Genomic DNA, 17,210 nt, shown 5'->3' with positions numbered 1-17,210 from the left:
GTGGTGTGTTATAAATGTCAATATTATTATTATTTGAATAATAATTCATAGTCAGAGTGCATTTAATGTTGCGGATGTGCAAAGGGATTAGAGAATTCCACACCGAGGAGGTGACAGCAGAAAATGAACGTGAGGCTGCAGCAGTGTAGTGTTTCGTGTAGTGTATAGTAGTGGAGCGCATAGTGGATTGGATAGCGTAGTGCAGAGTACTGTAGTGTATAGTGGAGTGCATATTACTTCATAGTGTAGTGCTATAGTAGTGTATAGTGCCGTGTATAGTGTAGTGTATAGTAGTGTAGTGCATAGTGTAGTGTATAGTAGTGTGTATCATGACGTGAGGCTGTAACAGTTCGAGACCTTTGGTGTCTGAAGAAGATTTGGATCGACGATGCTGTGTAGGGTTTTACCATGAGCATTCAGTGCAAGGCGAGAGTAGTGAGGCGAGGTGTGGTGATGGGGAACTGGTGATGACGGGGCGATGACAAATGCAGGCGATTTTATAATTTGTCCTTGCTGGGGAAAGGGAGCCAATGAAGAGCAGTCGAGTCGTGGGTTGGTGGATACCAAGCACGACACGAGGAAGGTTGTTCTGAAACCGTTGTAATTTGAAGACATTGCTTGATGATGACTTCGAGGGAACGACATTGTAGTAGTCAAGGTGAGGGCCGATCTAGACTGCAGGCGACGGTGTTGGCAATATTTATGGTCATGATTGGTCGTGAGTGGCGAAGAGTAGTTGACGTGAATGTCTAGAGACAAGGTGGAAGAAATCGGATTGACACCAGTGATTTGATGTGGTCCATAAGGGGAATGCTGGTGCCGGTGATCGTGATTTTGAGCGGAAGAGAGGGTGATATTCATTTGAGGACTAATCCTCTGATTGCAAAGTCGGACTCAAGAAGACTGGTAAGCTGTAGGTGATTAACAGAATTGACAGCTGATGAAATGTCCAGACCAATGGGAGCCGGGTTTTCAGCAGAGTAGACGATTGAAAGAATGTCGTGGAAGACTATAGCAAATGCAGTCTCCGTGGAGTAAGTCAGACAGTCGGCAGATTGAAAGGGACAGGCGTTTGGGGTTAGAGGTAATGTGAGTCTTAATATGAGCAGAGTAAGACTGTCACTAAATCCCTATGGATATGCTTTCTAGGCTTTATTGAACATTTTCAATTTTGAGTTTACAGCGAAATTAGTTGACAGTGATAGATCAGAGTTATCAGCAATTAGTGATATGTGTGTTTCTGATGTAATTCCTTTAAGTGCTGGTTTTGTCTCCAACTTTTGGGGGGGAATCCTGTGATCAATGTGGCCAGTATTCTGTACGGGTAAGTCCCGTACTGTCTATTGAAGTGTTTGTTCGTATTGGATCATCTTTACTCGAGATATTGTAGCCAGGGGCGTTACAGATTGTCGGAGCCAATACATTGACATTTTAAGCCTTTGGTTGGGAGGAGTGAACTACAATTATTGGGCCGTGTTGTACGTGGCACACAATCACACACACAAAGTCACACATTGTCATTAAAGTTGCTTCACGACTGAAACAACACAAACACAGAGGGGTTCTGGAGTATTTTAGGCATGTGGCTATGAATAACCGCCATCACTATAGAAACGTCATTCCGCTCTGAACTTTACGTCTTGCGCTCGTGTCTTCCCCCGCAGGCCCTAAAAGAAATGCAAGCTCGGCAAGGCAGCGAGAAGGCGATGCAGCACATATTAGAGCTGGTGATGGCGAGGGGACGACGCAGGGTCAAGCAATTCTGGGAGGTGCTCTGGAACCTCAGGGAAAGTTACCCAAACCTGGAAAACATATTTGAGAAATTCTAATAGATGAAACCAGAAAGAGAGGAAAAATAATATCTTGCTACTCCGGTGATCCTCGCAGTGGCTTTTGGCTAAGCATCGAACAAAGATGGTGGTCACCGCATCATCGCGCGGTGCTTTAAGAGGTGCTTCTGCGGCCATCTGGAATGTTCTCTTTCTTCCAATATTAGGAAGCCACTTGGAGCTATGACACTTTTAAATCGTCATCTAGATTGACAAACTAATTTCTTTAGAACGTGTTGTGTTTAGTTTGTTGTCCTTCCCCCGCACTGATTAGCACGGTTGGCTACGTAAGGTGGGAAAGCAGTTAACATTTTAAATACTTGCATTTAATTCTCTATGTCTAATCTTGATTTGAGGCTTTCATGACTGCAGGAATCCATACTCTTTGGTTCTTTCGGTAGAGTCACGTAGTTAGAAATAAAATAAAATATTTCTCACTACGTGACTTTCTTCTTCTTGGTTCTTTCGGTAAAGTCACGTAGAAGGGAAATAATAAAATAATAAAACATAATTAAATAAAATTCTCACGACGTTTCGGCCACAACGCAAGCAGCCGTCCTCAGGTGAAGAACAGTGCTGTCGGAAAGACAGCGTCCGAATGAACACCACCAAGCTTGGCAGCGTATATTTAAGTTGGGTTAGAGGAGAGCACCTTGACAAAGGAATTTACGTGACTTTACCGAAAGAACCAAAAAGTATGGTTTCTCTATCTTCTTTTCTTTTATTTCTAATATATAAAAGTCTCCGCGCGCTCGCTCTTGCGGGGGATTTGGCTCTCGGACGGTGGAGTTTAAGACCGAAATAATTTTCCAGCCGGCACGCCCTAAGCTCCGTGGTGGGAATAGGCTATTCCGTTTTCCCATCCCTAAACTTTAAAGTAGTTTAATTAACACAATTGTGCCGTTTCTATTATTAATCATTTACTTATTGCGCGACATCGACCGTACCAACTGACGCCAATTGCGTGGGGGGGTTGGCGGACCCTGCCAAGTGATGCGCCTTGGCTCCATCTCACGGGGACATTTCCTTTTACGCGTTTAAAGTCAACACATTGGCACATAACGCTGTGGATATTTCTTCACAGTGTCACGTCCTCTTCGCCCCCCTCCCCCCAACACGATGTGTCCAGTTTATACTACAGACTCCCTAGATAATAATATTTTAATGCTTACATAACATTATTCTTGCACGGGCGGGGGATGCTGGGGGGGGGGGGGATAGCGGCCCAGCCCCTAGCCTGCCAACGTGCCAACTCTGCCGCCTCGCCAATGTAGGCCAGGAGGGGGGCTACGCATGGCACAAGGCCTCAACGCGCCTTTGGTAAGTACAAATGTCCAAGCTTCTTACACTAACAAATCGTCCAATTTTTCTATTATTAAACACATTTAGTTGACAAACATTACTATAATAATGTTTGTGTGCAGATAACAACTCACGTTGATTCACTTACTATTATCAAACAAATACGTTGGGAGATATTACAATAATAATGTTTGTGTGCACAAAACTTTATTTTTAGCTTGCTAAATTTTCCCTTTTTCTGCTGCGCTTTTATGACGCTGCGACGGTCTGCCAGTCTGTGATGTAGCCATGTACGTCCATGTGTATGTGTGTCAGTCCATATGTGTGTGTATTAGTCCACATGTGTATGTACGTCTATACATGTGTGTGTCACTCGATGTGTGTGTGTAAGTCAATGCGTTTGTGTCAGTCCATATGTGTGTTCATAATCAACGTTTTTGGATTTAGATCGCGTTATTTATAAATGTGTCGTAGCCGTCCACCATTATGAATAATATTGGTCGCGAAAGCCTGCGTGTTAAACCATATGTGTGTGTTCATCCATGTCTGTGTATCTCAAGTAGATGTCTGTGTGTCACATGTGTATGTGTGTAGGGCTGTGTGTGTCAGTCTATCTATGTGCGTCTAAGTCCATGTGTGTGTGTCTTAGTCCATATGTGTGTGAGTAAGTACATATGTGTGTTTACGTCATTGTGTGTTGGAGTCCACTTATGTCTGTGAGTCGCTGTATGTGTGTACGTCGATATGTGTGTGTGTAACTCCATGTGTGTATATCTCAAGTGGATGTCTATGTGTGACAGTCTGTATGTGTGTCTACGGCAATGTGTGTGTCACTCTATGCATATATGTGTGTGATTCGCTGTATGTGTGTACGTCCATATGTGTGTGTCACTCCATGTGTGTGTATGTCAAGTGGATGTCTATGTGTGTGTCAGCCCATATGTGTGTGTGTGTAAGTCAATGTGTTTGTATGTGTCTGAGTCCATGTGCGTGTGTGTTAGTTGCTGTGTGTGCATGCCTCCATGTTAGTCAGTGTAAGTCCATTTCTTTGCGTTTCTGTAGGCCCATGTGTGCGTCTTAGCCCATGTGTGCGTCTTAGCCCATGTGTGTGCTTTATTGACCTGCTCAAGGCCTATGATACCATCAGTAGGCCTGGCCTCTGGGCTGTTCTTCGTGCTTTCCGAGACCCTCACCCACTGCTCACCATCCTTAAGGACCTTAATGATGGTGAGCGGCCCCGCATCAAACTACGTGGCTGTGCATGTGAGTCGATGGGTTTCTATGTGTGTGGCTCCATGTCTGTCTGTAAGTCCATGTGTGTGTCTGTCTTTCTCAAACGGACAACGCCCCATGTGTGTGTACACGTACAAGTGTTTGTATGTGTGTCAGTCCATTTGTGTGCATATCAGTCGCTGTGTGTGTGTAAGTCCACATGTGTGTGCAAGTCCATACGTGTGTGTTTCACTCGATGTGTGTGTGTCTAAGTGAATGCGTGTGTGTGAGTCGATGTGTGTGCATGGCTCCATCTGAGTGTGTAAGTCAATGTGCGTTTGTGTGTCTATGTGTGTCAGCCGATGTGTGTGTGTTGATCCATGTGTGTGTATCTAAAAGTAGATGTCTGTGTGTCACAGTCCATATGTCTATGTGTGTGGAGGGCAATGTGTGTGTCAGTCTATGTATATGTGTGTAAAGTCCATGTGTGTGTCTTAGTCGATGTGTGTGTGTAAGTACATGTGTGTTTACGTCATTGTGTGTGTGAGTTCACGTATGTCTGTGTGTGAGTTGATGTGTGTGTGTAAGTCGCTGTATGTGTGTACGTCGATATATGTGTGTGTAACTCCATGTGTGTGTATCTAAAGTGCATGTCCATGCGTGTGTGAGTCCATATGTGTATGTGTGTAAGTCCATGTGTTTGTGTGTGTGAGTCGATATGTCTGTGTGTGTCAGTACATGGCAGTCTGTGTTAGTTGCTTTGTGTGCATGGCTCCATGTAGTCAGTGTAAGTCCATTTCTTTGCGTGTCTGTAGGTCCATGTGTGCGTGTGAGTGAATGTATGTGCTTTATTGACCTGCTCAAGGCCGATGATACCATCAGTAGGCCTGGCCTCTGGGTTGTTTTTCATGCTTTCGGAGTCCCTCAAACTTTGCTCATGATCCTTAAGGACCTTCATGATGGTGAGCGGCCCCGCGTCAAACTACGTGGCCATCAGTCAGAGCCATTCCCTCTATACCTTGGGGTGTGACAGGGATGTCCTCTGGCTCCACATTATTTAACATATCTTTTGAGCACGTAGTTTGTCAAGCCTTCAATGGCTGTACCCGAGGAATTACCATATGGTACAGATACAATGGGAGGCTGATCGATGCCCGGGTGCGGTCAAGGGATGCCTCCCTATTGCTCAACCACGTCATGTATGCCGATGATCTGCTAATTGCTGCTCACTCGGAGGAGGAGTTCGAGGTGCTGCTGCTGAACCTGGAGCTTGCCACCAAGAGGTGGGGCTGATGGTAAGGCCCCACCAAAACTAAGCACCTGCCTGGGTATTTTGTACCATCGGATACTCCACCCCCACATCTTCCAATTGTTGATGGGGCAGTTGTGGAGACAGTGGAGAGTTTCCCATACCTTGCCAGTGTGCTAATGACCGGCTCCCGTTTAACAGCAGAGGTCTCACTCCGAAACAGTCGAGCCACATTATATTTTCATTGATTGCGTAACACTGTGTGGAAGCTACCTGGTCTATCACTCCGCACGAAGCTTCAGGTCTTCTCGGCCATGATCATTCCCTCCCTTCTCTACGCTTGCGCCCCCCTAATGGAACATCTTCGCCGGTTAGAAACATTTAGGATGGCCTTGCCTACGATCCATCCTGGATTTTAACCAGGCTGCATTGTGTGAGGAGCTCACAAATCCTTTAAAGATGTGGACAAAAGTCCCATCGGTGAGTACCTCTGCCAGGTAAGGCTGGGTTGCCTGAGCCATGTAGCCTAAATGGTCAGACACCGCATGCCTAAGCATCTTTTGTTTGGCCGGATCGAGGGGGCTAAACGGCCTGGCATGGGCTAGAGAAGACATGGAGTGATGTGGTACAGGAGGACATGGAGCTGAGTCGACTTGCCGATGACTGGAACCAGCCGTGTCAAGATCGGCCTCTGTGGAGGAGCCTCCTGAAGGACGCTACTGGGCAGTTGGAGGCAGTCGCCCTCCAACAACAATGGAGGGCGGAGGAGCGACGCTCACAACAACGAGCGGAGCGCCGGGTGGCTAAAGCACAGCAAGTTGCCACAGTAGAGGGCACAGGTAGTGCATCAGCCAGTCGTCTCAGTCAGACGACCTGTGCCATCTGGGTCTACCCCGTGACCTCCTGCCAGCGGGCGTTCGACACTACGTGGCCTCAAGGTGCACATAGCCTGGTACAAGCGTTGTGGTGACGTCACCACCACTTACTGGCGAATGGCGGTTGTTGTTCTTCAGTCTATGTATGTATGTGTGTAACTATGTGTGTGTGTCAGTCGATTTGTGTGTGTAACTACATATGTGTGTCTGCCTTTTTCGGCCGGGCAACGCCGGGTACTCACCGCTAGTGTCTGATAAGACTGGTGGTACATTTCAGTAGTGTTCCCACCTCCACTCGGAGGTTGATGGTCGGTGTCTGCACAAATGCGATGTCTGTTAGCGATGGAGCTGTTGAAAACCGCTCAGCCAACTTATGTCGCGTCATGCTGATCATTGTGCAATTAGTAAATACGTGAAGGAGCGTTCTCTTAATAAGCACCTGTCAGCCAGAGACCACACATCATGGATCTATTAGAGACCCATTATTATTGTCAAACTGTATTGAATACTTGTGAAATTTTACATTCACTTTTCACTTTCAGTTATGAAACGCAAAATAAAGATTTATTGTTCCAAAGTATGGTGTCGTGTTGCTCATGTTATCTTCGTTAAAACAAATACCTTTATACGAATATGAAAACCATGTTTTTTCATGTAAGCATGTATTGCTAAAGAAGGGTTACTGCATATATCTGTAGGACTCGTACTCTCGTTGTCTTTCTCGTCTCGTTTATTCACGTGTCGAGTTCACACCTCATCGCTCCGTATCTCTCCGTTCGCTCCGATGCACAACCCGCCATTAACACTCCATGTCTCCCCGTTCCTACCGTACACTGTATTCTCTCTATCCACTGCTACCGTACACTGTGTTCTCTCTATCCACTGCTACCGTACACTGTGTTCTCTCTATCCACTGCTACCGTACACTGTTTTTTCTATCCACTGCTACCGTACATTGTGTTCTCTCTATCCTTATCGTATCTATCCCTGCTCACTGCTGCTCCGTCTCTGTCCCGGGCACCAACCACTCCAGCTCCAATCCCAACCAAGACTCCCGTCTCTCCGTTACGCTGTGCCCTTTATCCCCGCACCAATCAGTCCCAATCAATGATCTCATCCCCCGCTTTGCTACTCGCCCCCAGGCCCCCAGCCTCACGTGACCATGTTATTGCCGCCAGGCCGGCGCCGGTCATTAGCCACTCACCCTCCTGACCAATCACCGGCCTGCATCCTCAGTCACCCCTAACACCTGTCGCGTCTCTGAACGACCCCCCCTTAATGCCACGACAACAACAACTGTGTCCTCAGATGCTCCCACTGTACACTGCTCGCTTGCCTAGCAACAGAACGCGTGGCGCGTGATATTTCAAGTCCTACATATCTAAGCTGGACCGAAAGAGTTGACCAGCGTTAAAGTAACAAAAAAGTTGCAAATAGAAAAACAATCCTGATAACGAAGCAGGCAGTGATGTGAAGGAAACTGACACTATTTAGAAATCATAGGTATTAGCATGGACAAGAATATGATGTTTTAAAGTGTTGTTGTTTGGAAAAATGGAAGGAACCGGAAAAAGAAAAAAATCACACAGAATGGCTTGACAACGACATCATAACGAGATTGGTGTAGAAAAATGTGGCGACTACTTGAGCATATTGGCACTACAAGACAGAGAGAGGCAAGTTGAAACAACAAATGACGAAATGTGCAGTGGACACCTACGAGACATCCTCCCCACGCATCGTGACGATGCTGAAAAGAATACTAAAATGTCTCAGTTTCAACTCCTGTTAACCTACAAAGCTCCGAACCACCTTGCCCCAACATACAACACCAGACACGCGGTGCACCCATGTTCCATTAAGACCTCGAAGATCTGGGGATGAAGATCTTCGCTGCGTTCCCAAGTCGAGGCTTCGGTCGATGGGCGACTGAGATTTCCCCCATGGGCGCTGCAGTGGCGAGATGTTAACTCCCTTGCCTGGTATGCGGGAAGTTCGTGGGTTTGATCCATACCCTGACGCCTGTTGTATATTTGGAGAATGCATGTCCCTCTCCCCGTGATGGCGTGCATCTTTGTCGGGGCCCTCTGGCTTTTCCCTGCGCTTAGGAGTATTTGGCTTCCATAAATGACAATTATCAAGGCCAAAAATGAGGGTCTCGTCTGCCATCAATGAACGAACAACACGTTGGCGGGCGAAAACACGTCGCTTGGAACTAAACGGGGATAGGTAGGTGGCTGCGTGGTAAAATCAGGATAGCTGAAATCCTCGTTTATTACCTCAATAGTGTAGTCTATTTCCTATTCAGGCACCTCACCAACTCGTGTAGTTAAAGACGAACGCACATCCGGAATGGTCTATTAACGATACAGCTCCTCAATAATATTGATGAGAAAATGAACCCAAACAGCCACAACGCTTGGCCTTACTCCGACTCAGGCCAAAGCTCAGCCCCTTTTAACATGACGAGCAAATGTTAGTTGTCTACAGCAGTGTATAATGTGGTGTATAGCGTCGTGTATAATAGTGCAGTTTGTAGTAGTGTTGTGTACAGTAGTGTTTTGTAGTGTAGTATAGAGTAGTGTATAATGGTGTAGTGTACAATAGCGTGTATTTATGTTTAACTTATTTCGCACCATACTTAGTGTATATAGTGTCGTACATAGTGCAGTGTATAGTAGTGTAGTACATAGTATTGTGTAAAGTGTAGTGTATAGTAGTTTAGTGTATATAGTAGTGTAGTGCATAGCAGTGTAGTGTAGTGCAGAGGTGTGGACTCGAGTCATGTGACTTGGACTCGAGTCAGACTCGAGTCATGAATTTGATGACTTGCGACTCGACTTGGACTTGCATAACAATGACTTTGTCCCACCTATGAGATGTGGACTCGAGTCATGTGACTTGGACTCGAGTCAGACTCGAGTCATGAATTTGATGACTTGCGACTCGACTTGGACTTGCATAACAATGACTTTGTCCCACCTCTGGTGTAGTGCATAATAGTGTAGTGTATAGTGTAGTGCATAGTAGTCTGTATATTGAAATGCTTTCCTGCTGTACTAAGCCAACCGTGCTTATCGGAGGTGTGAAAACCTAAACAGCCCAAAATAGGTTTCCCGAGACAGCAAAAACGAGACAGTGAAATCACTGTTTATGATGGTCTCCTGCTGGTAGGGTTCATCCACAGCTGCGACACCTGCTTCGAGTGGCCATAGGTCACTATTTTTGGCACCAGCTGTCAGCATTGCCACCGTGAAGCAACGACTGCTCCTTAAAACAATCTTACAGTGACCACGCAAAAACATAAACCTATGTGGCTGTGCCTACGATGAAGAGTTGAAGAATTAAAGATGCTACTCAAATGAGAAAGACTCACACTTCGTATCTACTTACACAGTAACTCAAACTGGGCATTGCCCCAAGAACCAGAACGCAACAGACGGTGGATGGGCAGGAAGCCGCGTGTGTGGGGAGGTGCTGGGACCGCCCACTTTGCCCCAAGGGGCGTGGCATGGTCGGTCCGTCCCCCCTGCGGCCCATTACATGGAAGGGATAACATTCAAAATGTTTAAAATGTGAAAATATGAAAAAGTATTCGTGAGTGTCTGGGTTTTGTGCCACCACACAACAATTAAGCAGATACACTATCGTTCAGTGCAAATGTATTGCAAGCATAGCCTTCAAAGTTCTTTATCCAGTTACATTTTGGACGTAAAATGTGTTTACAGTGGCGGCCAAAGTGCGACACTTATATAGTTGAGGGAGATTGTACTGTGGCGGGCAAAGTGCGACACTCATACATTTAAGGATTTATTTTTATTTTCATTTGAGAGATTTGTCTCAGCTTTTTGCGGTTTCCGTATTCTTGATTTAAATTTACACTTCAACCTTTCTTGGGCACGAATGCGCGTGACCTTGTTACCAGTTAATATGAAGGTTTTAACTTAAGCACAAATTTTTTTTTTTGAAACAGTCATCACACTGCAAACATCCCCTGCATGCGTAAAGAGTGAACATTCCTCTACATAGCAAATCATATTAAGTCACATTTGGTAATCAGTCCCTCCAGAAAAACGCGATTGTTGTGGGCAAAAATCGTTGATTATGCGGCACGTTTTCTTAAAAAATGCGATGGAATATGCGGGATATTTATGCAATTTTATGCGATTAAATTGCGGGAACTTGCAAAAATTGCGGGAACTTGCAAAAATTACGGGAACTTGCAAAAACTGCGGTTTGATGAAAAAGAGAAAAAAAAGTGATTCCCCCAACACCCTATTCACTAGGCTACTACTTTAATGTAAAGAGTCATTTCTTATTGCTTCCTATGATAAGCAAGCATACTACATCACAGAAAGTGCTGGGAATATTTAAGTTCTCATCTTGTTTTATTTCAGACCTTAACAAACAGATGGCTCAAACTTACAAAACATTGAGTCGAACAAGTTCTGTAGCTTTACAAAATGAATATGCTACAACTTCTGTAAAAATGAATAAATAAAATATTTAAAAATAAAATGTGTGCTTCCTGTTTTACAGAGGTAGCTATACAAAACAGACATCTGTTAAAATAAGTGTTTTCAGTGCACAGTAACGTAAGCAATACAGTAACAGTACAGTCTTACAGTAATGTAAATTGACATACTACTAACAAAAAAGTGCAATCTTACAACTGTAAAGTTGCATAAACTCTTCATCATTGTTTCATTGGCATCGCGGGGTTTGCAGCTTTTCAATGATGTCGCGTAATGAGTGACGTCACTTCATAACGTTCCCATGGCAACAGGGGAAATGGCTGCGCTTGTGTGAAGTAAACGCAACATTTTTCAACTTTCTGCTAAGATATATGTGACTTTTTGCAACGAAAAAGCGGGGATTATGAAATCATGCAAGCCCGCATATTTTGCGCGCGGAAATCTGCAATTTATGCGGCGAAAGTGCGGCGTATTTGAAAAAATGCGCCCCCCGCATAAATATGCGGACTTTGGCTGATTTTGCGTGGAATCTTGCGATCGCATAATCGCGTTTTTCTGGAGGGACTGGGTAATGGCGCCATCAAGTGGTGCTATGTCACAGATGCAGACGCCGTTCCTCCACTAGGGGGCGTTGGGGCGCCGCCCCCACCAATCAGCTGGTGATGAGAAACAATTTTTCTCATGAAAAGAATAGATTTCTCAAGAAAACTTTGTCTTTTAATTTTGTAAAAATGTAATGATTCTTTCAACGTTAATTTCCGAATTAGGATAACATTTTAATTTGTTCATATTAGAAACCACTGCGACACCACGGTCTGATTTTTGCATCGGGAAGGTCTCTGGGCCGGCTGTGTAGGCATCCGAGTGAGAGATTCCCCTTCATTCATTGCGATCACCTTCGCATTTTAGCCACGCCGTTTGAGCCCCATTCAGGGCGGTGAAAAAGGTCCCCATGGCTGTAATGACGATGTCACAACGCACGGTTGCATTGTGCAAATGTAGCAGTTTACGGTCTACATGTAGGTGGGTGTACGATTGTATGCGGCTGTTATTGTACAGTATGCAGTGTCTTGGTTGCATTGGCTAATTTGTTGAGGCGTGTCAGCTGATCTTGAATTGTTCTTTAGGCTTTTGACAGTGTCAAAAGGCTTGTGAGGTTTGGACTTGGGGGTCATGGGGACAGCATTTGAGTGTTTTTTTTGTTTCATATTGTTTATAAATGCCTACCGTTGTTAGATAAGACAGTTATGTCACTTTCATGGGAAGGCCAATAACATGACGAGGTTTTTCATAATTAGAACACCAGATTTTCCGAGGTCACTCACAACAGCCGCAGCTAGTGAAAATGTCACGAGCCACCACTGCAAATATGGTTATCGTCTGCCATTAGGGGGGCAATGCTGCTATGTTCGCTTTGTATTATCTATACTTCAATGTTAACCTGACTAGGCTATCGGCGTTGCGTTGTGAAACGAAGTATCCTCTTCGGATGTTTCACAAAGCAGTATTTAATATATATTGTGATGTTTAAAATAATAAAACACATATTCAATGAGAATATTCACGTAAAATGTTGGAAAAATGTGAATGTAATTCAGTGTAAATGTAATAAAATGTGTGCTTAAGTGTAATTTAGGAATATGAGTGTTTTTATTGAATTCTGATTGTTGTGCATTCAATTAAAAACATGTCACGATTGATAATGTGTCTGATTAAGAAGCGATTATGCATAAAGTTATCACTAGTTATTATCATTTGCTCTCTCGTTGTCTAGGTGTATGTATTATGAATCGTGATAATATAAATGATTGTTGCTTATCATTTACTGATTCTCGCTTCATTAATTATGAGTAATTATGTCAGGTCGTGGGATCTAGATCTCTCTGTAGAATACAGTTCTCACAACTGAGACAATGAAACATGAGTTTGGACAGAAGCACTCGGAATCCTGCTTGATCTAAGCAACTTTCATATCAACTTACTCTAAAATCCAAATACAGTTGTCATCACTTGTCAGAAATGGTCAAATCTGACGATCACGTGATTAAAATAGAACAATAGGAAAATACCTCAAAATGGCAATATTTGTACGAAATGCGTGTTAAAAAAAGATAATGCATATGAAATGGTTAGAAAGCATCAACAATCGGATCTGTCGATCACGCGATAGCAAGAAAACATCCCGTCTAATGTCTCATGGTAACGCGACAATAGACAGCTCGTTTGTTGTGGTGTGTGATGCATTCAAGCTGAGATTCTTCTTCTCTCACAACCTGTACAAGGTTCAGTTAAACATGGTGAGTGAGTGTAAAGTTAATGTCCCATCTTCTTTTTCCCTGAAAAATACCTCCAGTCCTACAACGAAGCGTAGAACGACAGGCTTCGTCGACAGCTGGAGAGCGCTCAAGGCTTTTGGTTCAGCACACTGCAAGTCAGCCGTTAGCTGCTGCGCACGCGGTGTTATTTGCACGCCAGGCTCGATCTGCAGCTGGAACATGCTGCGATCACGCTGACCCAGCACACTGCCTGTCAGCAACCTTGGAAGTGGCTTGGTTCGCGAGCACCTTCGGTCGCTCACTCTTGAGAGATCCCCCACCGTGCAGCATCCTGCACGTGTCCACACTCACTCTCCTGGCCTCTCCACAATCTCATACAATGGCAGTCAATTGGGCTCAACCAACAGAACTTATCCAGTCTATAGCTTGGACAATATTTCATGGGCACTCAATATTGGTGGAAAACTCGTCTAAAATTAACTTCTCACATATATTAGCATACTTTGTTGTTGTGCGGGGGCGCCGCAGGCATCCCCGCACAACCACAGCCTGCAGCGTCCACGAACAACCACAGCCTGCGGCCGGCCCGAACAACCACAGCCTACAGCATCCCCGATCACAGCGTTCGGCGGTCCCCAACAGACTGGTCAAGTAAATCCTTACGATCTACTCGCACAGCGTGCGGTGGGCCTTCATCCAGCAGTGGATTTAAGCACCAAAAAAACTCCAGTACTAATGTAATGGACAGACAACGGCTCTGCCTCAGGGCAGCAGCGGACCGACCATGGCTCTGCCTCAGGGCAGCAGTGGAGAGAGCGCGTCTGGCTCCCTAACGGCAGCAGTGGAGATAGCGCGGCTCTCTCTCAAGCCAGCAGTGGAGATCAGGGGGGTCCCTCAGGGCAGCAGTGGACGGAGCACGGCTCTGTCTCACTCGCACTCACCCGTCTCCTCACTGGCACTCACCCGTCTCCTCACTCCCACTCACCCGTCTCCCTTGGGGCAGCAGCGGCCCGAGCACGGCTCTGCCTCAGGGCAGCATCGGGGGGCGTACATGTTTGGGAGGGGCTCAGCTCTGGTTGGCTGGTTGCTCACAGTCAAGTGATGCACTTAAAACAATTCGTGCCGCGTTAATCACAGGCACAGAATGAAATAAATAATGACAGATCTGGGCTTTTATTTTTTATGAAAATTACTTCGCACATCTCTTAGCGTATCACATCTATTAGCTTTGTGCAGTACAATTTATCGAAGTCCTTGACTCTGCAAGTGACTAAAAATATTAAGAAAACGTAAAATAAAACTGCCAGCGATACTTAAGAGTCTGCCTTAGCAAGACATCAAATACTCTTTGCCTCTGCAAAGCTCATTCTTAGCCAAATTACGGGTGCTATCCCCGGAGTCTGCCTTAACAGGAGTGATGAATATCATTTTTGTATACTGTTACATAGAATTTCTAGCTTATTTAATTAATTCCCAAAGACACATCGAAAGCCCAAAGCTTCTCGCGGTATCAATGATCTCGAGCATTCATCCGGTCAGTCTTAGTCAACGTTTTGTTCTGGTTCCGCAGACATCCTGGCACCTGAGGTCATAACGCCTATCATACTCCCTTTCTTCGGAGGCTTGTTCGTTTTGTTTGTTTCTCAATCCGCTTGTCCTGGTGAGGATTGTGGCGGCACTACTACACTTTCCACTAAAATATACACTACTACACTATATTCTACTACGTTATACACTACACTACTATACACAAACTCTAGCTCTTCCTGGTGAACTCCCAGGCGTTTCCAGGCCAGCTGAGCGACATAGTCACGCCAGTGTGTCCTGTGCCGGCCCCAGGGTCTTCACTCAGTGGGACCTGCTGCCCGGTAGAGTTCGAGGGGGGAGTCTACCAGGGGGCATCCTTTCCAGGTACAAAAACCGCCTCAACTAGCTCCTCTAGATCTGAGGCTCTCCCGGATTACTGAGCTCTTCAACCCATCACAGAGAGTGAGCCCAGCAACCCTACGGAGAAACCTCATTTCGGCCCCTTGTACCCGCGATCTCATTCTTTCGGTCATTACCCAAAGCTCATGACCATAGGTGAAGGTGGGAATGTAGAGCTACCTGTAAACCGCGAGCGTCACTACCATAGAACAGTACAACGCCTGCATCACTGCGGACGCCGCACCGAGCCACCGCTGGATCTCCCATTTCCAAAAGAGACCCCTTGGTACTTAAACTCCTCTACTAAGGGCAGCTATTCCTCCCTCGCTTGGAGAGCACATTCCACCATCCCCCCGGAAGTGAGCCATGACCTCAGGTTTGTAGGTGCTGATCCTCATCCCAGCCGCTTCACACTCGGCATCAAACCGTTCAAGTGCATGCTGAAGATCACAGACTGACGAGGCAAAGAGGACAACGTCATCTAAAAAAACAGCAGCAACACCACCTCCATGCCCCCAAACCAGATACTCTCCATACATCGTGTGCGCCTTGATATCCTGTCCATGAAAATCTCAAACAGGAGTGGAGACAGGACGCACCCTTGGCGGAGTCCAACACCCACAGTGAACAACAAGAATAAGGAAACCGCTCTCACTCTGGGAATAGAGAGACCGGATAGTGCACAAAAGTGGGACAGGTGCATTATGCTCCCGCAGCACCTCCCACAAGACATTGTGGGGAACACCGTCATATGCTTCACCCAAGTCTACAAAACAGAGGTAGATCAGAGAAGCATACTCCCATGATCCCTCAAATATCTTTGGGAGGGAAAATAACTGGTCTATTGTTCCATGACCATGACGGAATCCACATTTTTCCTCCTGAAACTGAGGATCGACCACCGGGCGGAGCCTCCATTCCAGCACTCTGGCACAAGCTTTACCTGCAATGTTGTGGAGTATGATTCCTCTGTAGTGAGAACACACACTCTGGTCCCCTTTTTTAAAATGGGAACCACGACTCCAGTTTTGCAATCCAGAGGTACTGTACCTGCCTTCCATGCAACATTGAAGAGGCATGTTAACCACAACACTCCTCCACTGTCCAGCGCTTTCAACAACTTTTGGTGAATCTTGTCCAATATACTCTTAGGTTTTTTCGGTAAAGTCACGTAAGTAAAAAATAATAAAAATAAAATAGTAATAAATGAAAATAAATCAAATCACGACGTTTCGGAGGCAATTAAAGTACTTTAACGTTTACGGATGGGAAAACGGAATAGCCTATTCCCACCGCGGGGCTTAGGACGTGCCGCCTGGCAACTTTTTTTCTACGTGAAGGCCACCGTCCGAGAGCCAAATCCACCGCAAGCGCGAGCGCGCGGAGACTTTTATATATAAGAAGAAAGAAAGAGGAGGGGGAGGAGCTAAGGAGGACGGGCGCAGGATGGGGGGGGGGGGGGTGGAGCCAGGTGAATCTTGTCCACCCCAGCAGCTTTGCTGATGTGAAGGTCCTCAGCAGCCGTGCGGGATCCGACCATATCAACTGTTTCCAGGACTGCCTCCTGAGAGGATGGCATGTCCACCAGGTTGAGGAGCTCCTCAAAGTGTTCCTTCCACTCTAAACTATCTCCTTAGTTGAGTTTAATGTGTCACCCCCCCTTACTGAAAACAGCCTGGGGCACGTTCCATTGACTCATCCTAAGGCGTCGGATGGTTTCCCAGGACATCTTTGAGGCTGCCCGATAGTCCCTCTCCATGGCCTCTCCAATCTTGTCTCATGCCCGGGCTTTCGCATTAATGACTCCTGCAGCTGCTGCCCTCTTGGCAAGCCGGTACTTGTCAATCGAGGCGGGAAAACTTTTTCTGAGCATAGTTCAGAAAGCCTCCTTCTTCAATGTGACAGCTTTCCTCACTGCTGGTATCCACCAGCGGGTCCTAGGGTTGCCGCCATGACAGGCATCAAGTTCCTTCAGGCCACAGTTTTCACAGCTGTATCCACAATCGATGTCCTGAATATTGTGCACTCGGACTCAATGTCCACGACCTTTCTGGGAGTGAAGGATA

General features: G+C 45.9%; 1 protein-coding gene across 2 annotated transcripts in view; it reads left to right on the top strand.

The window, feature by feature from the left end:
• Positions 1–7,044, top strand: part of LOC144733019 (uncharacterized) — a 33,138-nt gene extending 26,094 nt beyond the window's left edge. For both annotated transcript variants that reach the window (XM_078614734.1, XM_078614733.1), the window contains one exon: positions 1,665–7,044. In XM_078614734.1, coding sequence (XP_078470860.1) covers positions 1,665–1,829 — 165 coding nt within the window. In that variant the 3' untranslated portion in view covers positions 1,830–7,044. The remainder of the gene's footprint in view (positions 1–1,664) is intronic.
• Positions 7,045–17,210: the final 10,166 nt, after the last annotated feature.

The sequence above is a fragment of the Lampetra planeri genome, chromosome 45 (genome assembly GCF_965212315.1).
Source record: "Lampetra planeri chromosome 45, kcLamPlan1.2.h2, whole genome shotgun sequence".
Taxonomy (NCBI): domain Eukaryota; kingdom Metazoa; phylum Chordata; class Hyperoartia; order Petromyzontiformes; family Petromyzontidae; genus Lampetra; species Lampetra planeri.
This window is presented reverse-complemented; position numbering and strand designations above follow the sequence as displayed.